Source organism: Oncorhynchus gorbuscha, linkage group LG08 (genome assembly GCF_021184085.1).
Source record: "Oncorhynchus gorbuscha isolate QuinsamMale2020 ecotype Even-year linkage group LG08, OgorEven_v1.0, whole genome shotgun sequence".
NCBI lineage: Eukaryota > Metazoa > Chordata > Actinopteri > Salmoniformes > Salmonidae > Oncorhynchus > Oncorhynchus gorbuscha.
Window position 1 is genome coordinate 31,011,468 of NC_060180.1, and position 27,988 is coordinate 31,039,455.

Here is a 27,988-nt window from a genome sequence, read left to right on the forward strand (position 1 = left end):
GGTTTGGCCGGCAGGGATATCCGTGTTTCCTCCAACACATTGGTGCAGCTGGCTTCTGGGTTGGATGGGCATTGTGTCAAGAAGCAGTGCGGCTTGGTTGGGTTGTGTTTCGGAGGACGCCTCTCCCGAGTCCGTACAGCAGTTGCAGCAATGAGACAAGACTGTAACTACTACCAATTGGATACCACGAAATTGGGGAGAAAAAAGGGGTGAAAAAAAAGAAGAACGTATCTTTGTAGTGACCAGGGGTGTAGTGACCAGGGGTGTAGTGACCAGGGTGTAGTGCTGCCGGAGAGCGGATGAGCGGCGTTCCCTCATATTTTTCAATTTGAGAATAAACAGAGCCGGTAAAACTATTTCAGGGAAATTAATTTGGTTAATTCTAAATGAATTCTATTTAATTACAGTATGTTCATAAAACTCCACGGACCCTCTCTTGTGCAGTGGAACTCAGAATGATATTTGACCACTTGGTTACAGTGCCACCATTCTGACGAGGACACCCACAACCAGAGTGGCCACGGCAAAGCCCAAGGAGCCTGACCCTCTGTGGAAGTTGCTGTTGCCCTGCTTGGGATTTTTAGCTTGTATTGGCTATTGGTTGAATATATCCAAGTTGGAGGTAATAATGCATTTAGGTTCTACTTTATTGAGATGCATTACACCACACCAAAAGCTTGATTTTATTACTGTTTTTAAATTAATTTCCTTCAATTCTGCGTAGTAATGATTTTATTTTCACTACTTGGTCAATTGATTTGATGATTTAAATATATGCAAATGAATTCTATGAATTGATAGTTCACCTCAGTTTAAAAAAAATGTATTCTGTAATAAGGTATATTGTAACCATGTGTTCAAGCTAATCAAATCAACGTTTATTTATGATACATAGTGTAAGCTAAAACAATACAATGAAATGCCTACTCGCAACTAAAGCTCTCCTCGCATACAGTGCTATATTTATTTGTATTTACATTAGGCTATAGCCTACAACTAGCTATACCACGTAGACTTACACTTATTAGGCTTTTTCCTTAAGTGGCCTAATGGCAGAACTATCATTCAGCTATCCTTCAACATCTAATTCATCATTGCGTGATCTTGGTGTTGTCCATTCAGAACCACGAAAAGTGCTCCAATCGTTTAAATTAACACTCATCAAGATTTGTTTTCCTACGCCTGATAGTCCTACTCCTCACTTATTATTATTATTATTGTTATCATTACTAATAGAAGACGATCACTTCTCACAGTGGTGCTTGTTTAGTAAAGTTAGCACAAAGCTGAATCAATGTCTCGCGAGATGACATAATAATTCATTTGTATTTTACAGAACAGAACAGAAGATAATAGCATAGCAGAGTAGGACTATAGCATTTCTTTTACACCAAAAACATCTGCTCATTTTAGGATGGTCAGCTGAAGCTGAATAGTCCCCAAAAAAGGGTCATGCGCCAACACTCAACAGAGTCCGTCACTATTCAGGATGTATTCTTTGACTGAAACAAAATATAAGAAAGGCGAATAGTTTTTTGTTTTAAACATTTGCTCTAATCCGCTCACAAAATAGTATTTCAATAAGATTGAAATGCATTGGCTATTCCCATGACACCGATTTGAGATCAATCAAATGATTGGCATGCAGATGCAGTTTCACCAGTAAAACGTGAGTAATTCTCATTCACAGTTGACAGTGATGATGGTCTATTTTTAAATGAGGTATATCTAATTTGGTGTTTGAGGGTATCATTGTTGAGTGGTCCCCTGCAGCGTACCATCGCAAATATGTGATTGGAACAGTAGCAACAGAACGTATGATGCCACAAACACGTCTAAACAGCATCGTTGTCTGAAAAGCATCTAAACAGTGTTTTGTACTGATTGGAAATAAAGGACTTCACAACTTTTATTCCTCAATTTCACCTTTTATTGTAAAAAATAAATGCAAACTTCATCATCCAAGCATCACACGGAACACATCCACAGCCAAACTCATTCCATAAACCAGTCTAAATAACAGGTTGCGCTGACATAAAAAACTAAAAAAACAGAAGTTAGCAACCTAAAAGCTAGACTAGTTTACAATGTACCACATCTGTAACGAATCTCTTCTTCTGAGGAGGAGGAGGAGTAGGAAATATCGGACCAATATGCAGCGTGGTAAGTGTTCGTCATATTTATTACACTGAACACAGGAAACAAACGAACAAGCAAATAAAGAAACCCGAAACAGTCCCGTATGGTGAAAAACACTGAAACGGAAAATAACCTCCCACAAACAAGAGGGGGAAAACAGGCTACCTAAGTATGGTTCTCAAACAGAAACAACGATTGACAGCTGCCTCTGATTGGGAACCATACCAGACCAAAAACATAGAAATATAAACACAAGAACAAAACAAAGAATGCCCACCCCAAATCACGCCCTGACCTACCTAAAATAGAAACATACAAAGGGAACTAAGGTCAGGACGTGACAACATCTTTGGTGAGTACATGGGCAAATGTAATATTGTTTAGAAAAGAGATGCGTGTAAGCTAAGCTAACAGCAGCTACATTCTTTACATTCTTTTAACAAAGTCCGAAAAATATTAACTTAGTTTAGCCACTTTTCAACATATTACAAATCTTTGATGTACTTGTTACGGTGTATACAAGAACCGGAGCACATTACGTAAGTCGTTTACAGTTTTTGACAAATCACAAATAAGATCAAATTTCATCACCTCAAATACAAGCCTACTGTCGAGCCTAACTGTAGCGTGAAAGCTAAACAGGGTTGGCAGATTTTGGTGAAACTATTTTAGGAGGGTTTGTGGGTGGGTTTGTTTAACCTCTTGCTCCTACCCGACAGGCAGGCGTCCCATCTAGACATCTGGAAATGCAAATGCAATACGCTAAATGCTAATAGCACTCGTTAAAACTCAAACGTTCATTAAAATACACATGCAGGGTACTGAATTAAAGCTACACTCGTTGTGAATCCAGGCAACAAGTCAGATTTTTTAAATGCTTTTCGGCGAAAGCATGAGAAGCTATTATCTGATAGCATGTAACACCCCAAAAGACCCGCAGGGGACGTAAACAAAATAATTAGCATAGTCGGCGCTACACAAAACACACAAATAAAATATAAAACATTCATTACCTTTGACCATCTTCTTTGTTGGCACTCCTAGATGTCCCATAAACATCACTATTGGGTCTTTTTTTCGATTAAATTGGTCCATATATAGCCTAGATATCGATATATGAAGACTGTGTGATCAAGGAAAAAAATAGCGTTTTATAACGTAACGTCATTTTTTTAAATTAAAAAAGTCGACGATAAACTTTCACAAAACACTTCGAAATACTTTTGTAATGCAATTTTAGGTATTAGTAAACGTTAATAAGCGATCAAATTGATCACGAGGCAATGTATATTCTATAGCTGTACGTCTGGAAATAATGTCGGGGTAAATCTCAACCAAAATATCCGGTCGGAGACCGGAAGAAAGGCGCTACCTTGTGTCCGTTTGACCAAGAAACAAATCGTAGGCAAATGACAAGACTGTTGACATCGTGTGGAAGCTGTAGGTATTGCAACCTCTGCCCCATTTAATGTGGATCACATTCAACAATGGGTTCTAGTGGCGCATGGATATATTTTCCCATTTTCAGTGATCAGATTTTCCTGCGCTTTTCGATGAAACGCACGTTCTGTTATAGTCACAGCCGTGATTTAACCAGTTTTATAAACGTCTGAGTGTTTTCTATCCACACATACTAATCATATGCATATACTATATTCCTGGCATGAGTAGCAGGGCGCTGAAATGTTGCGCGATTTTTAACAGAATGTTCGAAAAAGTAGGGGGTAGGAGTAACAGGTTCATTTGTGGGATATTTCAAGTCCATGAGGGGTAGGAATGGGGAAAGGTATCCTGGGGGGATATGATGCAGGAAATAGTACTATTATTATCAATAATTATGGGGCAAACACAGAGGATGTTTGCAAGCTAAATCAAAATAAAACCCCTGGAAAGGGGGGTCTGAGCTGACAACCCTGAGCAACGATATTTACAATCTAAGTCAGTCGAGTGAACCATCCCTTCACCTCGTTTTGTTATAACATCTTTGGTCTGACAGATGTTTATGTGACAACCAGAATGCATTGTATGATGTCATCAAACATGGCGCCACACATACAGTATCTGTCATTTCGTTTAGCATTAGCTCATCATAATCAGTACAATCTTCAAAAAGTATTTTACACACATCATATACAAATCTATGCAAGAATCAGATTGCATGATTTGTACCCAGTACTTGAAAACATGTGAATAAAATACATTATGCTCCATACATACATACTGTAAATACATACAGTACCAGTCAAAAGTTTGAACACACTCATTCCAGGATTTTTCTTTATTTTTACTATTTTCAATATTGTACAATAATAGTGAAGACGTCACAACTATGAAATAACATATATGGAATCATGTAGTAATCAAAAAAGTGTTAAACAAATCTAAATATATTTTATATTTCAGATTCTTCAAAGTTGCCACCATTTACCATGTCACAACTCAACTGATTGGCTCAAATGCATTAAGAAGGAAATCAATTCTACAAATTAAGGTACACCTGTTAATTGAAATGCATTCCAGGTGACTACCTCATGAAGCTGGTTGAGAGAATGCCAAGAGTGTGTAAAGCTGTCAACAAGGCAAAGGGTGGCTACTTTGAAGTATCTCAAATGTAAAATATATTTTGATTTGTTTAACTCTTTTGGTTATGTCACATATCAAATCAAATCATATGTTATTAGTCACATGCGCCGAATACAACAGGTGTAGTAGACCTTACAGTGAAATGCTTACTTACGAGCCCCTAACCAATAATGCAGTACAAATAAGAATAAGAAATAAAAGTAACAAGTAATTAAAAAGCATCAGTAAAATAACAATAACGAAACTATATAGGACCCATGTCAAATCTTTAACAGTCTCATGAGCGGGAATAGGTTTTGTCGTGCCCTCTTCTCGACTGTCTTGGTGTGCTTGGACCATGTTAGTTTGTTGGTGATGTGGACACCAAAGAACTTGAAGCTCTCAATCTGCTCCACTTCAGCCCCTCGATGAGAATGGGGGCGTGCTCGGTCATCTTTTTCCTATAGTCAACAATCATCTCCTTTGTCTATACTCGCTCTGCGATGCTCGAGGTGGCCAGTCTGTTTATTATTACGCACACCTGTCACCATCGTTACGTGCACCAGCGCCTCATCAGACTCACCTGGACTCCATCACCTTCCTGATTACCTTCCTGATTACCTTCCCTATAACCGTCACCCTTTTTGGTTCTTTCGCTAGATGTTATTGACTCTGTTTGTGTTCCATGTCTGTATGTTACTTGTGTTTCTTGTTTTGTTCTATGTTAATTTATTCAATACACACCCCATACTTGCTTCCCGACTACCAGCGCACACTTTATAGAATAACGCCTCACCAAAGGGGAGCATCAGGGAGTGGTTTTTGTTTTGTAGGTGACGTCGGGTCCGGGTTTCGCTACCGGAGCTACCAGGGATGCCTAGGCTCGCTCATAGGGCTTCCATGCCCCTGCTGGCTCGTCAGGTTTTCAAGACTCGGTTGGCCCATCACGTGTCCGTGGCCGAAGTCACCGAGGATGCCTCAGCTAGTTCGTCAGGCTTCCTTGCCTCACCTAGCTCGACAGGTTCACGAGACTCGGTTGGATCGTCAGGCTCCCATGCCTCAGCCGGTTCGTCAGGCTCCCATGCCTCGTCAGCCTCAGCTGTCTCAACAAGTTCCCACGCCTCAGCAGAAGCAATCGGCCCGCTCCTGGTCCCTGGGACTGTCCCTCTGGTCGGCGTCCTGCGGCTGGAGCCAGTCTGCTTATTGTTACGCACCCCTGTCACCATCATTACACACACCAGCGCCTCATCAGGCTCACCTTCCTGATTACCTTCCCTATAATTGCCACTCCCTTTGGTTCTCTCCCTAGGCGTTATTGACTCCATGTCATTGTTCCATGTCTGTACGCTACTCATGTTTCAAGTTACTACATGATTCCATATGTGTTATTTCATGGTGTTGATGTCTTCACTAATGTTCTACATTGTAGAAAATAGTAAAAAATAAAGAGAAACCCTTGAATGAGTAGGTGTGTCCAAACTTTTGACTGGTACTGTAAATGTTTTATATCTTCTACAAAAGAGCCCTGAGAAAACATTTTGTATGTTTTGTAAATAAATTACTTTAGGTTTTGGCACTTTGGCTTTCCTAGTTATTGCCACAATGTTATGGTCACTACAGCCAATGGGAACTGATATTGCTCTGTTGCAAAGTTCTGCAGCATTTGTGAAGATATGATCAATCCGAGCGGATGTCACAGATCAAACACAGTTGGTATGCGCTATATGTAACGGCTCTCATTGGTGGTAGGAAGAGTAGACCAAAGCGCAGCGTGGAAAGTGTTCATGATACTTTTATTCAAAAAACACTCAAACAAAATAACAAAAGCGAAAACAAAAGCATACAGTTCTGTCAGGCTATGACACTAAACAGAAAACAAGATCCCACAACCTAATGGTGGGGAAAATGGCTGCCTAAATATGATCCCCAATCAGAGACAACGATAGACACCTGCCTCTGAACCACACTCAAAAACAAAGAAACAGAAAACATAGAATATCCCACCCTTGTCACACCCTGACCTAACCAAACATAGAGAATAATAAGGATCTCTAAGGTCAGGGCGTGACACTATAGTTGGTTTAGTGATAACCTGAGTTATATTAGTCACAATTAGAAGCTTTAGAGGACAGCTTGTTCCTAACCAGTCAATGCTCAGGTCACCCAGAAAATAAACCTCTCTGTTAACATCACACACATTATCAAGCATTACAAACATATTATCAAAATACTGACTGTCAGCACTTGGTAGCCTATGCAGGTGACCTTGCAACCACCACACTTCAACAACATTTGACATGAGATCCTCTCTAAACTTTACAGGAATATGGCTCTGAACATATACAGCAACACCTCTCCCATAGGCATTATTGTCTTTTCTGTAGATGTTATAAACTTGTATTGCTACTGCTGTAACATCAAATTATCTTAGTGAGTTTCAGAGATGGCCAGTATATGAATGTTATTGATTTCATTAACCTTATTTCTAAGACTACATATATTAATATAGGCTATTATTAATATGGGCTACCCTTTCCTTGGTAGTTTATCATAGACATAATATGGAGAAGAATATAAAATACAAATACAAACCGTTTGGCTAATAGAGTCAGTCAATCAGGCACTTGAGTGTCAGTTGGTGTATGTGTGTGTTTGTGATGTTGGGCTGAAGCTACTGACCCAGAAGTTTAGCTTAGCTTTTGGGAGGGAGGGTGGACAATGAGCTTGTCGTAGCGGATGTAAGCATGTCCCCACGCTCTTTGGCAGCTTTCATATGGATTTTAGTTATTGTGTATAAACATACATTTCACTGGAGATGCATCTATTAAGCAGGTAATCTGGGTTGTGTTCAGTAGGGCACACAATGCAAAAAGGTTTTAAACGCAACGGAAGACTAAAATGGACATTTCTGATTATACAAGTCCAGGTAGTAGTACCTCCCTGTTTCAGTCCATTGTCTTCCATTTTGTGCCTCATGAACATGACCCAGGTAATGTTTGTTTTCTGATGATGGATCAAGTGTCACACCCCTCCCAGTCCCTAGTGTACCTCGGTTACTGTGGCCCCCGGGACTTTGTACGGGCCCTAACTGGGCCCTATACAGGGGCCTCTGCAGTCTTCACCCAGTGAACCACAGTCCATTTACATACCTTAATTCACCTAATCTGTTGTTAATCCCTGAAGGCATTAAACTGGAATTGTGTCACATTGACCTGGGTTCAGCGTATTTGGGACAAGTTTAAACAGTCACTGTTTAAACACACACACACACACAGGCATCGACAGGCACGCACGCACACACACACCCTTTCATCTGCTGAAGAATGTGGTGCGTTTTTTACATCTTAACTATAATGAGTCTCAAATGTCAGTCTATTCCCTATATAGTGCACTACCTTTGAAAAGGCGAGAGATTGGGACTATAAGGTTCTATCTGCATTTGTTTCACATTTTAGTTATGGACATATTCTATTTTATTGACATATTATGTTCCTTATTCTGTTCTACGTTCTCTACCTACATAGGACTGTAAATACCCCAATTCATGTTAAGTTCAAAAGAATACAAGATAAACATTTCTGACACCATTCAAACCATTGAGTGTTCAGAAATATAAAGCCAATTATCTCAGAATCATCTTTTTGCAGATATAACCGTACAGTCCCAAGCTCTCAAAGGGCCCATTGGTCCCTGGTCAAAATGCACTATGTAGGGAATAAGGTGTCATTTGAGACTGTGTTTAGGTTAACCTGGTAAGGATCAGGATCAAACTGGTGACCTGCTTTGAGAGGCATGTTTGGCAATACACAGCTAATGACTTCCAGTTAAGAGCTGCACCTACTGTAGTAGCTCACAGTAGTAGTGAAAGAAAGAGAGGCAGTCTTGTGAGTCTTAACTGTAGAGCTCCTGATCGCATTCCACTTACTGTATACTGAGTTGCCTGCCAGTTGGAATGGACGATACATGGCAGTGTCAGCCCCACACCCTCCCTCCCTCCCTCCCTCCCTCCCTCCCTCCCTCCCTCCCTCCCTCCCTCCCTCCCTGTCTGTCTGTCTGTCTGTCTGTCTGTCTGTCTGTCTGTCTGTCTGTCTGTCTGTCTGTCTGTCTGTCTTTCTCACTCCTTCACTTAGGGGCAGATATCTCCTGTGATAATCTCATTCCCTTATTGACATACGCCCCAGCTGTATCCTCCACAGGCGGTGTGCTGCTTCCTGCTCTCCTCTTCTCATCTCCTCTCCTCTCCTCTCCTCTCCTCCCTCAGAAGCTATTTCCTTCCCTGCTTCCTTCCTCCCTCCCGCCTTCCAGCTGTTTCAGACTCATTGTAGAGGCCACACACACATGAGCTCACATGCGTGCATGTACTCACACACACTATCATGTATGGCTTTGTTAGGAAAGATAATGTGGGATGATTTGAATAGAGAAGTTAGTGGGAGACATGGGGTGTCATGTGGCAAGTTGACAGCAGGTGAGGTATGACCTAAATTATTTATTTTTTTCAATTTTACCTTTATTTAACCAGGCAAGTCAGTTAAGAACATATTCTTATTTTCAATGACGGCCTGGGAACAGTGGGTTAACTGCCTGTTCAGGGGCAGAACGACAGATTTGTACCTTGTCAGCTCGGGGGCTTGAACTCGCAACCTTCCGGTTACTAGTCCAACGCTCTAACCACTAGGCTACGCTGCCGCCCCAAATTGCCTCAATGAATATTGTGTGTAAAATTGTGTGTAAAATTGTGTGTAAAATAAATGAATAAAAACATGTCACTGGAGATAATTGTGTGTAAAAATACATGTCATTGGAGATTAAATTCAAATGCAATGAAAAACAAAAATGTACGTTTCTGATTGGACAAGTCCAGGTAGTAGTACCTCCCTGTTATAGTCAATTTTCTGTACCTGGGCTCTAACTGGGTCTCATACAGGGGGGTCTCTGCAGTCTTAACCCTAGTGAACCACAGCTCCATTTACATACCTTAATTCACCTAATATGTTGCTAATCCCTTTCAGGCAGTGGTTCCCAAACTGTGGGGAGGGGGGGGGGGGTGACTCATTCCGGCTTTCAATTTACTCTTCAAAGTTGTAATAGTGGAAGGCACAATTTGGAAATTGGGTAGTGCATCATCAGTTTTCCTAATCATGTCAGTCATTGCATACCTTATAACTATTTATAACTTGTCAGAAATGTCCAGATCAGCCCATGTCAGCTAACATTTTTTTAGCTAGGTTTTTTTGGCCAATAGATTTTTTTGTAATGTTTGATACACATTAGACATGGCGAAATGTATATAATTGCAAGTAAATTAGATTTAAAAAGAAATATACAGTTGAAGTTAGAACTTGGGTTGGAGTCATTAAATCTCATTTTTCAACCACTCTACAAATTTCTTGTTAAGTGGCAGTATTGAGTAGCTTGGATGAATAAGGTGCCCAGAGTAAACTACCTGCTACTCAGGCCCAGAAGCTAAGATACGCATATTATTAGTAGATTTGGATAGAAAACACTCTGAAGTTTCTAAAGCTGTTTGAATGCATTTCTACAGACAAGAACGAGGCGGTAGGCAGACCCCTTAGTCAAACATCTCTCATCCGGCCCCCCTTCACATGAGCAGCCTGAAACAACGTTCTAAAAACGGTTGACATCTAGTGGAAGCCTTAGGAAGTGAAAAATAACCCATATCCCACTGTGTATTTGATAGGGGTCAGTTCAAAATACTACAACCTCAGATTTCCCACTTCCTGTTTGGATTTTTCCTCAGGTTTTTGCCTGCCATATGAGTTCTGTTATGCTCACAGACATCATTCAAACAGTTTTAGAAACTTCAGAGTTTTTTCTATCCAATACACTAATAATATGCATATATTAGCATCTGGGACTGGGTCGGAGGCAGTTCACTCTGGGCACACTATTCATCTAAAACAAGTTTATATTTTAAAATGGTGTAAAATACTTGTATGTCTAAGGAATTTTAATTATGAGATTTCTGTTGTTTTGAATTTGACGCCCTGCACTTTCACTGGCTGTTGTCATATCGATCCAGTTAGCTGGATCTAAGCGATAAGAAGTTGTTTAACAAACAATTTTGGCAAGTCGGTTAGAACATCTACTTTGTGCATGACAGAAGTAATTTTTCCAACATTTGTTTACAGACAAATTATTTCACTTATAATTCACTGTATCACAATTCCAGTGGGTCAGAAGTTTATATACACTAAGTTAACTGTGCCTTTAAAGAGCTTGGAAAATTCCAGAAAATGATGGCTTAATAGCTTTAGAAGCTTCTGATAGGCTAATTGACATCATTTGAGTCAACTGGAGGTGTACCTGTGGATGTATTTCAAGGCCTACCTTCAACCTCAGTGCCTCTGCTTGACATCATGGGAAAATCAAAAGAAATCAGCCAAGAGCTCAGAAAAAAAGTGTAGCCCTCCACAAGTCTAGTTCATCATTGGGAGCAATTTCCAAACGCCTGAAGGTACCGAGTTCATCTGTACAAACAATAGTACGCAAGTATAAACACCATGGGACCACGCAGCCATCATACCGCTCAGGAAGGAGACGCGTTCTGTCTCGTAGAGATTAATGTACTTTGGTGCGAAAATTACAAATCAATCCCAGAACAGCAGCAAAGGACCTTCTGAAAATCCTGGAGGAAACAGGTACAAAGGTATCTATATCCACAGTAAATTGATTCCTATATCGACATAACCTAAAAGGCAGCTCAGGAAGGAAGAAGCCACTGCTCCAAAACCGCCATAAAAAAACGCCAGACTATTGTTTGCAACTGCACATGGGGACAAAGATCGTACTTTTTGGAGAAATGTCCTCTGGTCTGATGAAACAAAAATATAACTGTTTGGCCATAATGACCATCGTTATGTTTGGAGGAAAAAAGGGGAGACTTGCAAGCCGAAGAACACCATTCCAATCGTGAAGCACGGGGGTGGCAGCATCATGTTGTGTGGGTGCTTTGCTGCAGGAGGGACTGGTGCACTTCACAAAATAGATGGTATCATGAGGGAGGAAAATTATGTCGATATATTGAAGCAACATCTCAAGACATCAGTCAGGAAGTTAAAGCTTGGTCGCAATTGGGTCTTCCAAATGGACAATGACCCCAAGCATACTTGAATGGCAAAATGACTCAAGGACAACAAATTCAAGGTATTGGATTGGCCATCACAAAGCCCTGACCTCAATCGTACAGGGCAGAACTGAAAAAGCGTTTTCGAACAAGGAGGCCTACAAACCTGACTCAGTTACACCAGCTCTGTCAAGAGGAATGGGCCAAAATTCACCCAACTTATTGTGGGAAGCTTGTGGAAGGCTACCCGAAAAGTTTGACCCAAGTCAAACAATTTAAAGGCAATGCTACCATGTACTAATCGAGTGTTTATAAACATCTGACCCACTGAGAATGTGATGAAAGAAATAAAAGCGGAAATAATCATTCTCTCCTCTATTATTCTGACATTTCACATTCTTAAAATAAAGTGGTGATCCTACCTGATTTTATACAGGGCATTTTTACTAGGATTAAATGTCAAGAATTGTGAAAAACTGAATTTAAATGTATTTAAATGTGTTCCCCTGGAAGGGGGGCCTGAGTGAAAATGTTTTGGAACCCCTGCCTTAAGGCATTAAACTGGAATTGTGTCACACCGATCCGGGTTCAGCGTTTTTGGGACAAGTTTAACCCTTCACACTCGTACATTTATACTGGTTGAAAATGGCCGATTTGGACACTGATAAGCTCCTAAATTGGAACATAGTGGCCATACATTAACATGCTATACATTACATCAGAACTCTGGCTCTGAGCTTCACAACCGTTCTGAAATTGAGCACCGCACGCAACAAGAAGTTACCCCCATCCCTAATTGTGCAACTTTTGCAAGGGTTTTGTTGTCTGAGTGAGGGAAATTCTTTAACTTCAAAGGACTCTATGTATTTTGAAATATGAGACGTTGTGGATTATAATAAATGATGTCATATAAGCAAGCCAACCACCCATGAGTCCTAATTTGCAGTTACAAGAGGACATGGCATCATACCCTGGGTTGTTGTTTGTTGTGAAGACAATTATCCGTGGGACACGCACCTGAATTCACCCATGACTCCTTTCAATGCACACCAGAATTGCGATCGGTTTCTCTGAATTGCCTTGTGAAAGCCTAACACTGTAAGATCAAATGTTATGTTTAAGCTAGTCATATTGACAAAAGAACAAGCTTTGAAGTCATGCCCACCTGACCCAGATTGTTATTTATAATGGACTGTTTTTGGATTACGTGAACAACAACAGTAATTGTGTGATGGCGGGATGCAGGGTTGTGTTCCAAACAAAACAACGACAAGTGTGCTTGCTCTAGTTCCTCATCGGCACAGCTAGGAGAGCAAAAATAAAGTATCTTTGCGTTTAGGTTTTTTCTTTGAGTCATAAAAGTGCATTGAAATTACTTAGGAACTGTGCCCACTTTGTAGATGTGTGTGGCCACTTGGAGACAGACACCAGTTAGTCCTCTCACTCAAACCCTTGTAATTTTAGTTGTCTTATGTTGCACCTACCACACATTTTCCAGGAATCGTCTTATCTGACAGATTTTGTTTTCAACAAATGCAGCGAAAAGTAAAGTCAATGTAAAATGCACATAAAATCAACAGTGGAATGTTTGGACTAATCATTTCCCCAATTATCTCAAAACGGCTGTTCCCTTTCAATTGCTACCATGGTTATGCATATGCTTTTCATATTTCTTCTGTTAGAAACATGTCAATATACACCTATCCATATAGGCCAATTGTAAAAGGTTAAACAGTCCCTCTATGTCAGCCCCAAAACACACACAGGCATGCACACACACACAATGCTCTCTTTCATCTGCTGAAGAATGTGGTGCGTTTTTCCCCTCTTAACTCTAATAACTTTATTTCAAATGGCACCCTATTCCCTATATAGTGCACTACCATTGACAAGGGCCCGTAGGGCTCTGGTCAAAAGTAATGCACCAGGTAGGGAATAGGGTGTCATTTGGGACTCTTCTTATGTTCACCTGAAAAGGATCAGGTTCGAACTGTTGACCTGGTTTGAGAGGCATGTTGGGCAATACACTGTAGTAGGTCACAGTAGTAGTGAAAGAAAGCGAGGCAGTCCTGTGAGTCTCAACAGTAGATCGCATTCCACTTACTGTATATACAGTCGTGGTCGAAAGTTTTGAGAATGACACAAATATTAATTTTCACGAAGTCTGCTGCCTCAGTGTCTTTAGATAATGTTTTGTCAGATGTTACTATGGAATACTTATTTTTCAAGACCTCTGCAAAACATCGATATTTTGGGTCCATGGCCAGGAAACTCCCCAGACCTTAATCCAATTGAGAACTTGTGGTCAATCCTCAAGAGGACAAACAAAACTCCAAGCATTGATTATGCAAGAATGGTCTGCTATCAGTCAGGATGTGGCCCATAAGTTAACTGACAGCATGCCAGGGTGGATTGTAGAGGTCTTGAAAAAGAAGGGTCAACACTGCAAATATTGACTCTTTGCATCAACTTCATGTAACTGTCAATAAAATCCTTTGACACTTATGAAATATTTGTAATTATATTTCAGTATTCCATAGTAACATCTGACAAAAATATCTAAAGACACTGAGGCAGCCGACTTTGTGAAATTAATATTTGTGTCATTCTCAAAGCTTTTGGCCACGACTGTATACAGTCAGACATACATAGACCTGGGTTCAAATACTATTTAAAATAATTTCAAATACTTTAGCTGGGCTTAATTGAGCTTGCCTGGAGCAATAACAACCAATAGGATATCAGCAAAAATGCAGACCACACACATCTGGCACTCCAGGCAGTCTAAAGCAAATGCTCAAAGTATATGGAAGATAGTATATGAAAGTAGTATTTCAAAACTGTAACGTCTTCTTCCAGCTCACACTCTCAAACACGTAGATCCCCTGAACGCATCTCACTTTCCAGCCCACTTTCCAGCTCACACACTCAAACACATAGATCCCCTGAACGCATCTCACTTTCCAGCCCACTTTCCAGCTCACACACTCAAACACGTAGATCCCCTGAACGCATCTCACTTTCCAGCCCACTTTCCAGCTCACACTCAAACATGTAGATCCCCTGAACGCATCTCACTTTCCAGCCCACTTTCCAGCTCACACACTCAAACACATAGATCCCCCCCTGAACGCAGCTCAGTCTCCAGATCCCAATCACCTGAATTCTGATCACCTGTCCACACAACTGTATGTCATTATCACACACTATTTAGTTCAGTTCTTTGCACCCCATCAATGTGAGGTATTGTTTGTTTTGTGACACATTTCTTTTCGCAGCGCTGCGTTTCCCTGTAATTTATCCTCCCGCATATGATAGTTTTTGCCTGCCTCATTATCGGCGCCTTTTGCCTATTCCCTGCCTGTACCTCGGATTTCCTGTTATCAACCTATTGCCTGATCTCCCAGATGACATTACTATTCTTTTCCCTGCCTGTACTGTTGCCTTTTTAGACCCCCTGTGTATGACCTTCTGCCTGCCCCTGGACCCAGCTACCTGCCTCCTCCTGTGGTCCTTCACAATAAACAACTGCTGCGCCCTGTGCTTGAAACCCGCTCGGTCTCCCATCGTGTTCATTACAAATACAATTCAGGATTTGGCCTCTAATTGCTGTTCCCTTGCTGTACAGTGCATTCAGAAAGTATTCAGACCCCTTGACTTTTTCTACATTTTGTTACGTTACAGCCTTATTCTAAAATTGATTAAATAGTTTATTTTTCTCATCAATCTACACACAATACCCCAAAATGACAAAGCAAAAACAGGTTTTGAATTTTACCTGTTTCTTTGTGTGTTTCTTTTTACTGAAATATTTAATTTACATAATTTACATAGACCCTTTACTCAGTACTTTGTTGAAGCACCTTTGGCAGGGATTTCAGCCGTAAATCTTCTTGGGTATGACGCCACAAGCTTGGCACACCTGTATTTGGGGAGTTTCTCTCATTCTTCTCTGCAGATCCTCTCAAGCTCTGTCAGGTTGGATGAGGAGCATTGCTGCACAGCTATTTTCAGGTCTTTCCAGAGATGTTTTATCAGGTTCAAGTCTGGGCTCTGGCTGGGCCACTCAAGGACATTCAGAGACTTGTCCCGAAGCCACTCCTGCATTGTCTTGGCTGTGTGCTTAGGGTCGTTGTCCTGTTGGAAGGTCAACCTTTGCCCCAGTCTGAGGTCCTGAGCGCTCTGGAGCAGGTTTTTGTCAAAGAACACTATGTACTTTGCTCTGTTGATCTTTCACTTGATCCTGACTAGTCTCCCAGTCCCTGCCACTGAAAAACATCCCCATAGTATGATGATGCCACTACCATGCTTCACCGTAGGGATGGTGCCAGGTTTCCTCCAGATGTGACGCTTGACATTCATGCCAGAGTTCAATCTTGGTTTCATCAGACCAGAGAATATTGTTTCTCATGGTCTGAAAGTCCTTTAGGTGCCTTTGGAAAACTCCAAGTGGGCTGACTTTTACTGAGGAGTGGCTTCTGTCTGGCCACTCTACCATAAAGCCCTGATTGGTAGAGTGCTGCAGAGATGGTTGTCCTTCTGGAAGTTTCTCCCATCTCCACAGAGGAGCTCTGTCAGAGTGACCATCGGGTTCTTCTCCCCCGATTGTTCAGTTTGGCCAGCCGGCCAGCTTTAGGAAGAGTCGTGGTGGTTCCAAACTTCTTCCATTTAAGAATGATGGAGGCCACTGTGTTCTTGGAGACCTTCAATGCTGCAGAAATATTTGGGTACCCTTCCCCAGATCTGTGCCTCGACACAATCCTGTCTCTGAGCTCTACGGACAATTTCTTCGATCTCATGACTTGATTTTTGCTCTGACATGCGCTGTCAGCTGTGGGATCTTTTGTAGACAGGTGTGTTTCTTTCCAAATCATGTCCAATCAATTTAATTTACCACAGCTGGACTCCAATCAAGTTGTAGAAACATCTCAAGATGATCAATGGTAACATGAATCACCTGAGCTCAATTATGCATGTCAAAGCAAAGGGTCCCAATACTTATGTAAATAAAAGGTATTTCTGTTTTATATTTTTTATACATTTGCTAAAATTTCTGAACCTGTTTTCACCTTTTGTGTGTAGCATTTTAGAATAATGCTGTAACGTAACAAAATGTGGAATAAGGCAAGGGTTCTGAATACTTTCAGTAGTTGTTTCTTAAAAATAAACTAATGACTTTTAGGCCTCCCTGAATAGCATTTCAGACTGAAGACAAGTATGCTAATGCCTCTGAAATTCAAATTCGAAAAATGCTTCATTGGCATGAAACAAATTTGGATTATTATCTCCTGAGACTACAGTAGTTTAAATGTAAATCAATTTGAGCATTAAAATAATGCCACATACTCTCTTTCTCAATGTCTCTCTCGCTCTTCCTCTCTCTGCCACTCTCCCACCCCCTCACACTCCCACTTTCTGTCCCCCCCTCCTCTCTCTCTCTCTCCCTCTCTCTCTCTTCCTGTCTCTCTCTCTCTTTCCCTCTCTCCCTATTACAGAGATTGAGGATATGTCCCCCAGACAGTCCCGGGTCTTCACAGCAGACACCATGCAGCGTGTGTCCTGTACGGCCCCGCATGGAAAGCCCCAGCCTGAGGTGTGGTGGGAGCGGGAAGGGGTGCGGGTCCCCACGGAGGGACGGGTGTACCAGGAAGGCAGTGAACTGGTCTTCAGCCCCACCGAGCAGGGCGACTCAGGCTCCTACACCTGCGTGGCCCAAAACAAGGCGGGCCGCAAGACCCAGGAGCTGACCTTCACAGTGGCCAGTGAGTCAGGCCACCGTCTTCTGACCTATTACATCATGGCTAGGGCCAGCAGTGTGTCCTGACCATGCAAAACTCTGGTCCCTATTATAGGGTTGTGCTTTAGTCGTTACTTGTCCATTCTGTTCCTAAGCAAGGGGTCAATTTGGGATTCAACATGATTGACTCTGGCTACTACAGTAATAATTCTTCATTTGTGTGTGTGATTCAGCTGCACCAGTGTGGGTAACCAAGCCCCAGGACAGCTACCTGGAGGAGGGAAGACCAGGCTACCTCCATTGCCACGCTCAGGCTACCCCTGAGCCTGAGGTCACGTGGCACCGAAACAGCATTATGGTCATGCCTGAGGTCAGTATCTCTCTCTTTCTCTTTCTATCACACACAGACACATGCATGTATGCACACACACACACACACACAGGCATGCAGGCACACACACACACACACATAAAAAAAACGGTATCTAGGCCATTCCTCTCCATTCTCTTACCCTTCTCCCTCTCTTCTTTATCAGGACCCACGCTTTACAGTGTTCCCCAATGGTACTCTGCGCATCAATAATGTGGAGGTGTATGATGGTCAGATGTATGCCTGTGTGAGCAGGACAGAGGGAGGCAAGCTGTCTGGAAATGCCAGAGTCTATGTACTGGGTGAGCTGGAACTCCATGATGTGCGTGCGTGCGTGCGTGGGAGAGAGCATGTGTGTGAACGTGATCAGCCAGTTTAATTCAGTTTAACCTTAGATGTTCCCCTGGTGCTACTGTTCTAGAGTTGTTAACATGGGTTGTCTAATTCCTGACTTGCTTTGTCTACCTCATCTTTGTTTTGGTGATCTAAGATCCTGATACCCTTGTGATTCTTCATTCAGCCATGTGAACGTGTGTGCTTGCCTCTGCATGTTCTGAAATGTGTCTGAACATGCTGTAAATAGCTTTGTATAGTGTAACATGGGGTGTACCTGGGACCAGGCTACTCTCTCTTAGCTGTGTGGGTCATGGTGTGTTTGACCTTTTTACCTGTGTGTTCCAGAGAAACTGAAGTTCACCCCTACTCCCCAGCCGTCTCAGTGCCTGGAGCTGGACAAGGAGGTCAATATCCAGTGTTCTGCCACAGGCAGAGAGACCCCCACCATCAAATGGACCAAAGCAGGTGAGTGCAGGGTGGTCCTACTCACAGTGCTAGACCACAATATCCTAGATGCAATTTCCTGCCATTGTGCCCTTGGGAAAAGCACTTAACCCTTGAACTGCTCCAGGGGCGCAGGACTGAGACTGGCCCTGTGTTCCAACCTCTCCGTGGGTGTGTGTATGTGTGTTTCCAGGGGTTGGGATAAAGCCATTGTCACAGCTCACAGAAATAAGAAATACAAAGTCTATGTCCTGTGACAATAGGCAATAAAATCTTCTTATAACATCAGATTATGGATAATGTTCGAATACTGAATCATTTCAGAAGGAATGCATTGTAGATAGAATCAAATGAAAGAAAAGTGAAGACAAGATTACATATGATAATTTCCCACCATTTGCATTGCCTATGTTAGAGGAGATTACTTCATCGATTTAGGGTTTGTCCTATTGTGATTATGTACCCAAAAAACATTGTGAAATACAATGCTATCACCCCTATTGGTTATAGGCCTACATTATTGGCTGCATAGAAGCAGTCTACCGTCTTCAGAACTGGATAATAATAGCTTTATTTGCCTCAGAAAATAATATAAAAATGCTATTGTTTGTTCTATCTCTCATAAACCTGTGATGGAGAACAGCCTATTCCCAGGCTTTGGGCTACAGACTTACATTCTTGTTCTTTGATAATTTAAAGCCACAACTTCGTAGGCTAGAATATTTGGGAAATAAGCTACTCTGCCCTACAAACGCAAAACGGTGCAACTACGAATTTGGTCAAAGTCTTTCATCTGTTGGAATGGTCAGGTATATTATATGATTAATGTGGTATTTGGTTTCCTGGCACAAGAACGATCCACTTGATTAGAATATATCATTGAGTATCAGAAATTGCTGCCTGTCTAGACGGAAAAAAGACTTTGAAGTCAGATTTTTTTTTTTAAGAAAAGTTATGTAATTACTGTGTTTTGCCTTTGTAGGTCAGTTTACTGTTCATGACTTTAACTTGTATTATAGGCCTAGAAGAAGCATAGGTTATTGGCCATTTGGTTTTCATCCTGTCATGCAAGGATTTTCCCAGCTCTCACATTATTAGTCCTCTGGCTACCTCGCCTTTTTAGGCTTTTCAAATACGTTTTTGAGATGGAACTCCGTTACATTCATTGTTTGATTAGGATGCATAAAGGATGCAAATTCATAACCTATTAAATTGAGAGAGAAAGCAATATAGTTAAAAAAATAAAATTAAAAATGAAACAGAGACAACACAAGTTAAGGAGTGTCCATTATTATTTATTTTTTTATCTATACGTTTATGATATAGCCTGATGCCCATGAATCCGACAGAGAGAGAGAAATAATATTTTCTGACTGAACATATTTGTGCTGCTTAGCTGGAATTCTCCTCTCTGTCTGGCCTACATTCCTCTCTTGCATTCTGCAGGCTATATAACTTATTTATTGAAATAGGTTATAGCAAATAGGAATAGATTAGTCGGAATGTCACTTGTGTGCCGTGCGCTGTGAGTCACAGTTTTTTACTGTGCAGCGCCAGTATAGCTCAAATAGGCTAAACCGTCGTCTGTCACGTCAATTAGTCGTCACCGTCGACGATGGCGGTCAATACTTGTCGATAGACGATGGTATATCGTCCAAGCCTACGTCCATTACACTCATAACCTTTTCACAGTACTGAGCCAAGCTGTACTGCATTGGCCTGGTTACACATCCAACACAGTTGCACTGGATAGGACCATATTAAAGGAACATGTCCAACCAAGTATGTATAGGGACAGCGCGATAGTGGGTAAAGGGTAACACAGTACTGTAGTTTCTCAGCCCCCCCCCATTGAGCTCCTCTCTGACACTCTGTCGCCCCGTACAGATGGTGGAGAGCTGCTTCCTCATGTGGAGATGAGGAATAGCCAGCTCCACTTCACCAAAGTGACGCGCAGCGACGCAGGAAACTACACCTGTATCGCCTCCAACAGCCTACAGGGGGAGATCAGAGCCATGGTCGGCCTCACTGTGGCAGGTAAGGCACGTGTGTTCTTGTGCGTTTGAGTGTGTGTGCGTTTGAGTGTGTGTGCATTTGAGTGTGTGTGTGTGTGTGTGTGTGTGTGTGTGTGTGTGTGTGTGTGTGTGCGTGCGTGCGTGCGTGCGTGCGTGCGTGCGTGCGTGCGTGCGTGCGTGCGTGCGTGCGTGCGTGCGTGCGTGCGTGCGTGTGTGTGTGTGTGTGTGTGTGTGTGTGTGTGTGCAGCGTGTATGTTTGATTAACTGTAGTTCACTTTGTATTTCTTTTGCAAAAGCGAAAGAGACTGTGCACAGCAGTGTGTCTAGAGGAGATCCAGGTGCTGGTTCAAATCAAATTTGATTGGTCACTTACACATATTTTGCAGATTGTGGGTTGTTGCGGGTGTAATGCTTCTGTTCCTAGCCCCAACAGTGCAGTAGTATCTTACAATACACAACAATACACACAAATCTAAAAGTCAAATAATGGAATTAAGAAATGTATAAATATTATATTGAGGAATGTCAGAGTGGCATTAACTAAAATACAGTACAATAGAATACAGTATATACATATGAGATGAGTAAAGCAGTATGTAAACATTTTTTAAACATTATTAAAGTGACTAGTGTTCCATTATTGAAGTGGCCAGTAATTCCAAGTCTATGTATGTAGGGCAGCAGCCTCTAAGGTGCAGGGTTGCGTAGCCGGGTGGAAGCCGGCTAGTGATGGCTATTTAACTGGTTTGGGCTGGCGCAACTCATTGACGACTGATCTTGACTTCAATCAAATAAAATAAAACATGCGCCTTGCAATAAAAAATGAAAAAAGTCACGGACATTCGTCTACTGGTGTGTGTTTTTTACACTAGTTTTAGGTTTGTATTTTCCTCGCCGTCCTCATAACGGCAATCCTTTGGGATCACTGTTTGTCTATTCTCTTAGTTGATAATCAGCTTTCCAATGACCATTGTCGATGTGTGTCTCTTTCATTCATCCATGCATCTGGCTGCCATGTAATGAAACTCCATTAGGTGTTGAAGACACTTGTGGTTGACACAAAGAAAGCCCACCACAAAGTAGAACTAGCTGTTCGATATGGACAAAAAGTCCCACATTGTTATAAATTGCCTGAATTGATGCGATAACAATAAATAGAACGATACGTTTATAACATTAATGTTATAAACACAGCTTTTTAAATGTATCATCCTTTAAACTACTACTACTAGTTTGATGGTAGTTGCCATCAATTGTCCCATTAACAATCACCCATATCAGCAAAAGTATTTTGTTTCAAACATAACATTTCTCTAGTACACTGCTCAAAAACTTAAACAACACAAAGTAACTCCAAGTCAATCACACTTCTGTGAAATAAAACTGTACACTTAGGAAGCAACACTGATTGACAATAAATTTCACATGCTGTTGTGCAAGTGGAATAGACAAAAGGTGGAAATTATAGGCAATTAGCAAGACACCCCCAATAAAGGAGTGGTTCTGCAGGTGGGGACCACAGACCACTTCTCAGTTCCTATGCTTCCTGGCTGATGTTTTGGTCACTTTTGAATGGTGGCGGTGCTTTCACTCTAGTGGTAGCATGAGACGGAGTCTACAACCCACACAAGTGGCTCAGGTAGTGCAGCTCATCCAGGATGGCACATCAATGTGAGCTGTGGCAAGAAGGTTTGCTGTGTCTGTCAGCGTAGTGTCCAGAGCATGGAGGCGCTACCAGGAGACAGGCCAGTACATCAGGAGATGTGGAGGAGGCCGTAGGAGGGCAACAACTCAGCAGCAGGACAGCTACCTCCGGCTTTGTGCAAGGAGGAGCAGGAGGAGCACTACCAGAGCCCTGCAAAATTACCTCCAGCAGGCCACAAATGTGCATGTGTCTGCTCAAACGGTCTGAAGCAGACTCCATGATGGTGGTATGAGGGCCCGACGTCCACAGGTGGGGGTTGTGCTTACAGCCCAACACCATGCAGGACGTTTGGCATTTGCCAGAGAACACCAAGATTAGCAAATTTGCCACTGGCGCCCTGTGCTCTTCACAAATGAAAGCAGATTCACACTGAGCATGTGACAGACTTGACAGAGTCTGGAGACGCCGTGGAGAACGTTCTGCTGCCTGCAACATCCTCCAGCATGACCGGTTTGGCTGTGGGTCAGTCATGGTGTGGGGTGGCATTTCTTTGGGGGGCCGCACAGCACTCCATGTTCTCGCAAGAGGTAGCCTGACTGCCATTAGGTACCGAGATGAGATCCTCAGACCCCTTGTGAGACCATATTATGGTGCGGTTGACCCTGGGTTCCTCCTAATGCAAGACAATGCTAGACCTCATGTGGCTGGAGTGTGTCAGCAGTTCCTGCAAGAGGAAGGCATTGATGCTATGGACTGGCCCGCCCGTTCCCCAGACCTGAATCCAATTGAGCACATATGGGACATCATGTCTTGCTCCATCCACCAACGCCAAGTTGCACCACAGACTGTCCAGGAGTTGGCGGATGCTTTAGTCCAGGTCTGGGAGGAGATCCCTCAGGAGACCATCCGCCACCTCATCAGGAGCATGCCTAGGCGTTGTAGGGAGGTGATACAGGTTTATTGTCCCAGCTCTACAACACTGTCATCAAAGTGAGTCTATAGGAAATCAGTTTCCTGGACTTTGTTTAGAGATGGAGGGTGGTATATTAACTGTGGTGTGTGTGTGTGTGTGTGTGTGTGTGTGTGTGTGTGTGTGTGTGTGTGTGTGTGTGTGTGTGTGTGTGTGTGTGTGTGTGTGTGTGTGTGTGTGTGTGTGTGTGTGTGTGTGTGTGTGTGTGTGTGTGTGTGTGTGTGTGTGTGTGTGTGTGTGGGTGCGTGCGTGCGTGCGTGCGTGCGTGTGTAGTGTATATCCGCTTTAAGCTGGAGCCAGAGAACACCACAGTGTACCAGGGCCACACAGCCATCCTACACTGCCAGGCCACAGCAGACCCAGAGCCCCGCGTCCAGTGGATGGTCAAGGATAAGGTGCTGGACACCAGCAGGAGAAGGTAAAGGCTATACCCACAGAGACGATAATAACACACACACACGACAACATTGTCTTCCTTTGTGGTGCTCTGGAATTTTAAAAAGCACTGGATTGTAATTGACACAAGTTGTAACATAACACACACCACCGTTCAAAGGTTTGGGGTCACTTAGAAATGTCCTTGTTTATGAAAGAAAAGCGACAAAAAAATTGTCCATTAAAATAACATCAAATTGATCAGAAATACAGTAAATGACTATCGTAGCTGGAAATGGCTGATTTTTAATGGAATATCTACATAGGTGTACAGAGGCCCATTATCAGCAACCATCACTCCTGTGTTCTAATGGCACGTTGTGTTAGCTAATCCAGGTTTATCATTTTAAAAGGCTAATTGATCATTACAAAACTCTTTTGCAATTATGTAAGCACAGCTGAAAACGGTTGTTCTGATTAAAGAAGCAATAAACCTGGCCTTCTTTAGACTCGTTGAGTATCTGGAGTATCAGCATTTGTGGGATCGTTTATAGGCTCAAAATGGCCAGAAACAAAGAACTTTCTTCTGAAACTCGTCAAGTCTATTATTTTTCTGAGAAATGAAGGCTATTCCATGTGAGAAATTGCCAAGAAACTGAAGATCTCATGCAACGCTATGTACAGTCATGGCTAAAAGTTTTGAGAATGACACACATATTCATTTTCGAAGTATGCTGCCTCTGTTTGTATGATGGCAATTTGCATATACTCCAGAATGTTATGAAGAGTGATCAGATTAATTGCAAAGTACCTCTTTGCCATGCAAATGAACTGAATCCCCCAAAACATTTCCACTGCATTTCAGCCCTGCCACAAAAGGATCAGCTGACATCTTGTCAGTGATTCTCTCGTTAACAGGTGTGAGTGTTGATGAGGACAAGGCTGGAGATCACTCTGTCATGCTGATTGAGTTTGAATAACAGACTGGAAGCTTCAAAAGGAGGGTGGTGCTTGGAATCATTGTTCTTCCTCTGTCATCCATGGTTACCTGCAAGGAAACACGTGCCGTCATAATTGCTTTGCACAAAAAGGGCTTCACGGGCAAGGATATTGCTGCCAGTAGGATTGCACCTAAATCAACCATTTATCGGATCATCAAGAACTTCAAGGAGAGCGGGTCAATTGTTGTGAAGAAGGCTTCAGGGCGCCCAAGAAAGTTCAGCAAGCGCTTGGACCGTCTCCTAAAGTTGATTCAGCTGCGGGATCGGGGCACCACCAGTACAGAGCTTGCTCAGGAATGGCAGCAGGCTGGTGTGAGTCCATCTGCACGCACAGTCAGGCGAAGAATTTTGGAGGATGGCCTGGTGTCAAGAAGGGCAGCAAAGAAGACACTTCTCTCCAGGAAAAACATCAGGGACAGACTGATATTCAGCAAAAGGTACATGGATTGGACTGCTGAGGACTGGGGCAAAGTAATTTTCTCTGATGAATCCCCTTTCCGGTTGTTTGGGGCATCCGGAAAAAAGCTTGTCTGGAGAAGACAAGGTGAGCAATATCATCAGTCCTGTGCCATGCCAACAGTAAAACATCCTGAGACCATTCATGTGTGGGGTTGCTTCTCAACCAAGGGAGTGAGCTCACTCACAATTTTTCCTAAGAACACAGCCATGAATATAGAATGGTATCAACACATCCTCCGAGAGCAACTTCTCCCATCCATCCAGGAACAGTTTGATGACGAACAATGCCTTTTCCAGCATGATGGAGCACCTTGCCATAAGGCAAAAGTGATAACTAAGTGGCTCGGGGAACAAAACTCCCATATTTTGGGTCCATGGCCAGGAAACTCCCCAGACCTTAATCCCATTGAGAACTTGTGGTCAATCCTGAAGAGGCGGGTGGACAAACAAAAACCCACAAATTCTGACAAACTCCAAGCATTGATTATGCAAGAATGGGCTGCCATCAGTCAGGATGTGGCCCAGAAGATAATTGACAGCATGCCAGGGCGGATTGCAGAGGTCTTGAAAAAGAAGGGTCAACACTTTGCATCAACTTCATGTAATTGTCAAGAAAAGCCTTTGACACTTATGAAATGCTTGTAATTATATTTCAGTATTCCATAGTAACATCTGACAAAAATATCTAAAAACACTGAAGCAACAAAGTTTGTGGAAATTAATATATGTGTCATTCTCAGAACTTTTGGCCTCGACTGTACTACTCCCTTCACAGAACAGCACAAACTGGCCCTAACCAGAATAGAAAGAGGAGTGGGAGGCCCCGGTGTACAACTGAGCAAGAGGACAAGTCTCATGCTCTCTCTTTCTACCCCCTCTTGCACTCTCTCTCTCTCTCTCTCTCTCTTTCTCTCTCAGGTTCCAGTTAATGGTCAATGGCTCTCTGGTGATAACAGATGTCACCACGGATGACACAGGCAAATACACCTGCATTGCCGGAAACAGCTGCAGCATCAGTGACCGTGTGGCACAGCTCTACGTAGTGGGTAAGTCTCTCTCTCTCATACAGATGCACACACATACGCACAAAAGGATGCCACCCCCACCATGTTACTGTGTGTGCGTGTGTATAGCAATCACGAGGACTGGATGAGGACTGTAATTAACCACTCAGCCATCTGAGCATTCTAATAACCTGTCTCGCCAGAGTCATCGGTGAAGTGACAGGGACAGACCTTAGATTGAATCAACCCTCTCTCATATACACTATGGCTCCTCCTTGTGCTTGGGCTTGTAGTTTAAAATAGGATGTTCAGGGTTTTGTATTATTCAAACCTCTCCCTGTGAGGGGGTTAAGGGAGGCAGACCGTTTAGTTCGCAGAAGTAGTTCATTGTAGGACAGAGGAATTCATTCTGCGTTCTGTTCCAGTTTCTAAGGCTCTGGTTAGAAAGGGATGATGTGAGTGTGAAATCTTTCGATGTTTTTTTTCTGTGCCAGTTTCCTTAACAAAAACATTCAAGAAAAGAAAGCTTGGAACTAACAGCTTGGAACTGTAGCCTTTTACACTCGCACTGTACCCGTATACGGATTGAAATTTGAATTTGGGCACTGATAAGCTCCTAAATTGGAACGCAGTGGCTGTACAGTAACATGCTATAAATTACGTCAGAGCTCAGGCTCTGGGCTTTACAGAGCTGTATGGGTTTTGACTGACAGCCGTTCTGAACTTGAGCACCGCACGCGACAAGGAGCTGCCCCCATCCCTCCCACTAACTGGGAAACTTAAAAAAAAAATGTTTCGTCTGAGTGGGGGAAATGCTGTAAATTATTATGGGTTTTTTATTCGCTGCAGAATACACCTATGACTCATTTCAATGCACAATAAATGACAATCTGTTTCTCTGAATTGCCTTGTGAAAGCCTATCACTGTACGGTGGTATTTTGTAACTTAGCTGGTCTTGTTGACAATAGAACAAGCTTTCAAATGAAGCCCACCTGACCCAGAATGCAATTTATAATGATCCGTTTTTGGACTACGTGAACAACAGTGGAATGTTTTGGATTCAGTCTTGTGCCAGGTGAAATGGTTGTGTCCTTAAATTTGGTCTAATACATTTCCCAGAATCTCCAAATAGTTCCCTTTCAATTGCTACAATGCTCACGCATTTCATGTTTCCTCCGTAAGAAACATTTGAATTGAACCCTGTTCATATAGGCCAATTCCCACAAGCGTAAAGGGTTAATGATCCACATGATGTGTATTCAATATCACTTGGATGGACACACAACACTCTTTTCTCAAGCAGTGGGTACCAGATTGAAGAACATACCAAGCCAGAGATATGTCTACCCATGTTCAATACCATCTGTTGTGTATATGTCTCAATCCCAAATTTGAACTACCACTACTCACTCCTCTGTTACAGCAAACCAGGCTGCTATTGTTAAAGTCAATGTATTCTCAATAACCTACGTGGAGAAATACAAGTAACATCTGATGAACTATCACTTCAACTTGAATGAACACAGCTCATCCTGATAAACAAAGAGAACGTGTTCTCATCAACCTTCCTGGATAAATCAAATCAAATAACCCTAATGTCCTTTTCTCCTCTGTCTTTGGCAGAGAAACCGGTGCAGACATTGGTGGACCACGAGGAGAAGGCACCCTATAAAATGATTCAGACTATAGGTTTGTCTGTGGGGGCAGCCGTGGCCTACATCATCGTGGTGCTGGGCCTCATGTTCTACTGCAAGAAGAGACGCAACGCCAAGAGACTGCAGAAGGGCCAGGAGGGAGAGGAGCCCGAGATGGAGTGTCTTAACAGTGAGTTTGGGGGGATAGG

The 27,988-nt window shown here is 42.5% G+C and overlaps 1 protein-coding gene across 1 annotated transcript in view; it reads left to right on the forward strand.

The window, feature by feature from the left end:
* LOC124041489 (inactive tyrosine-protein kinase 7-like) overlaps positions 1 to 27,988 on the forward strand; it is a 225,731-nt gene that overhangs the window by 180,201 nt on the left and 17,542 nt on the right. The window contains exons 7-14 of the mRNA XM_046359132.1: positions 17,284 to 17,550; positions 17,759 to 17,895; positions 18,062 to 18,197; positions 18,577 to 18,696; positions 20,563 to 20,712; positions 23,579 to 23,723; positions 26,059 to 26,186; positions 27,769 to 27,969. Of these exons, the coding sequence (XP_046215088.1) occupies positions 17,284 to 17,550; positions 17,759 to 17,895; positions 18,062 to 18,197; positions 18,577 to 18,696; positions 20,563 to 20,712; positions 23,579 to 23,723; positions 26,059 to 26,186; positions 27,769 to 27,969 (1,284 nt within the window). The remainder of the gene's footprint in view (positions 1 to 17,283; positions 17,551 to 17,758; positions 17,896 to 18,061; positions 18,198 to 18,576; positions 18,697 to 20,562; positions 20,713 to 23,578; positions 23,724 to 26,058; positions 26,187 to 27,768; positions 27,970 to 27,988) is intronic.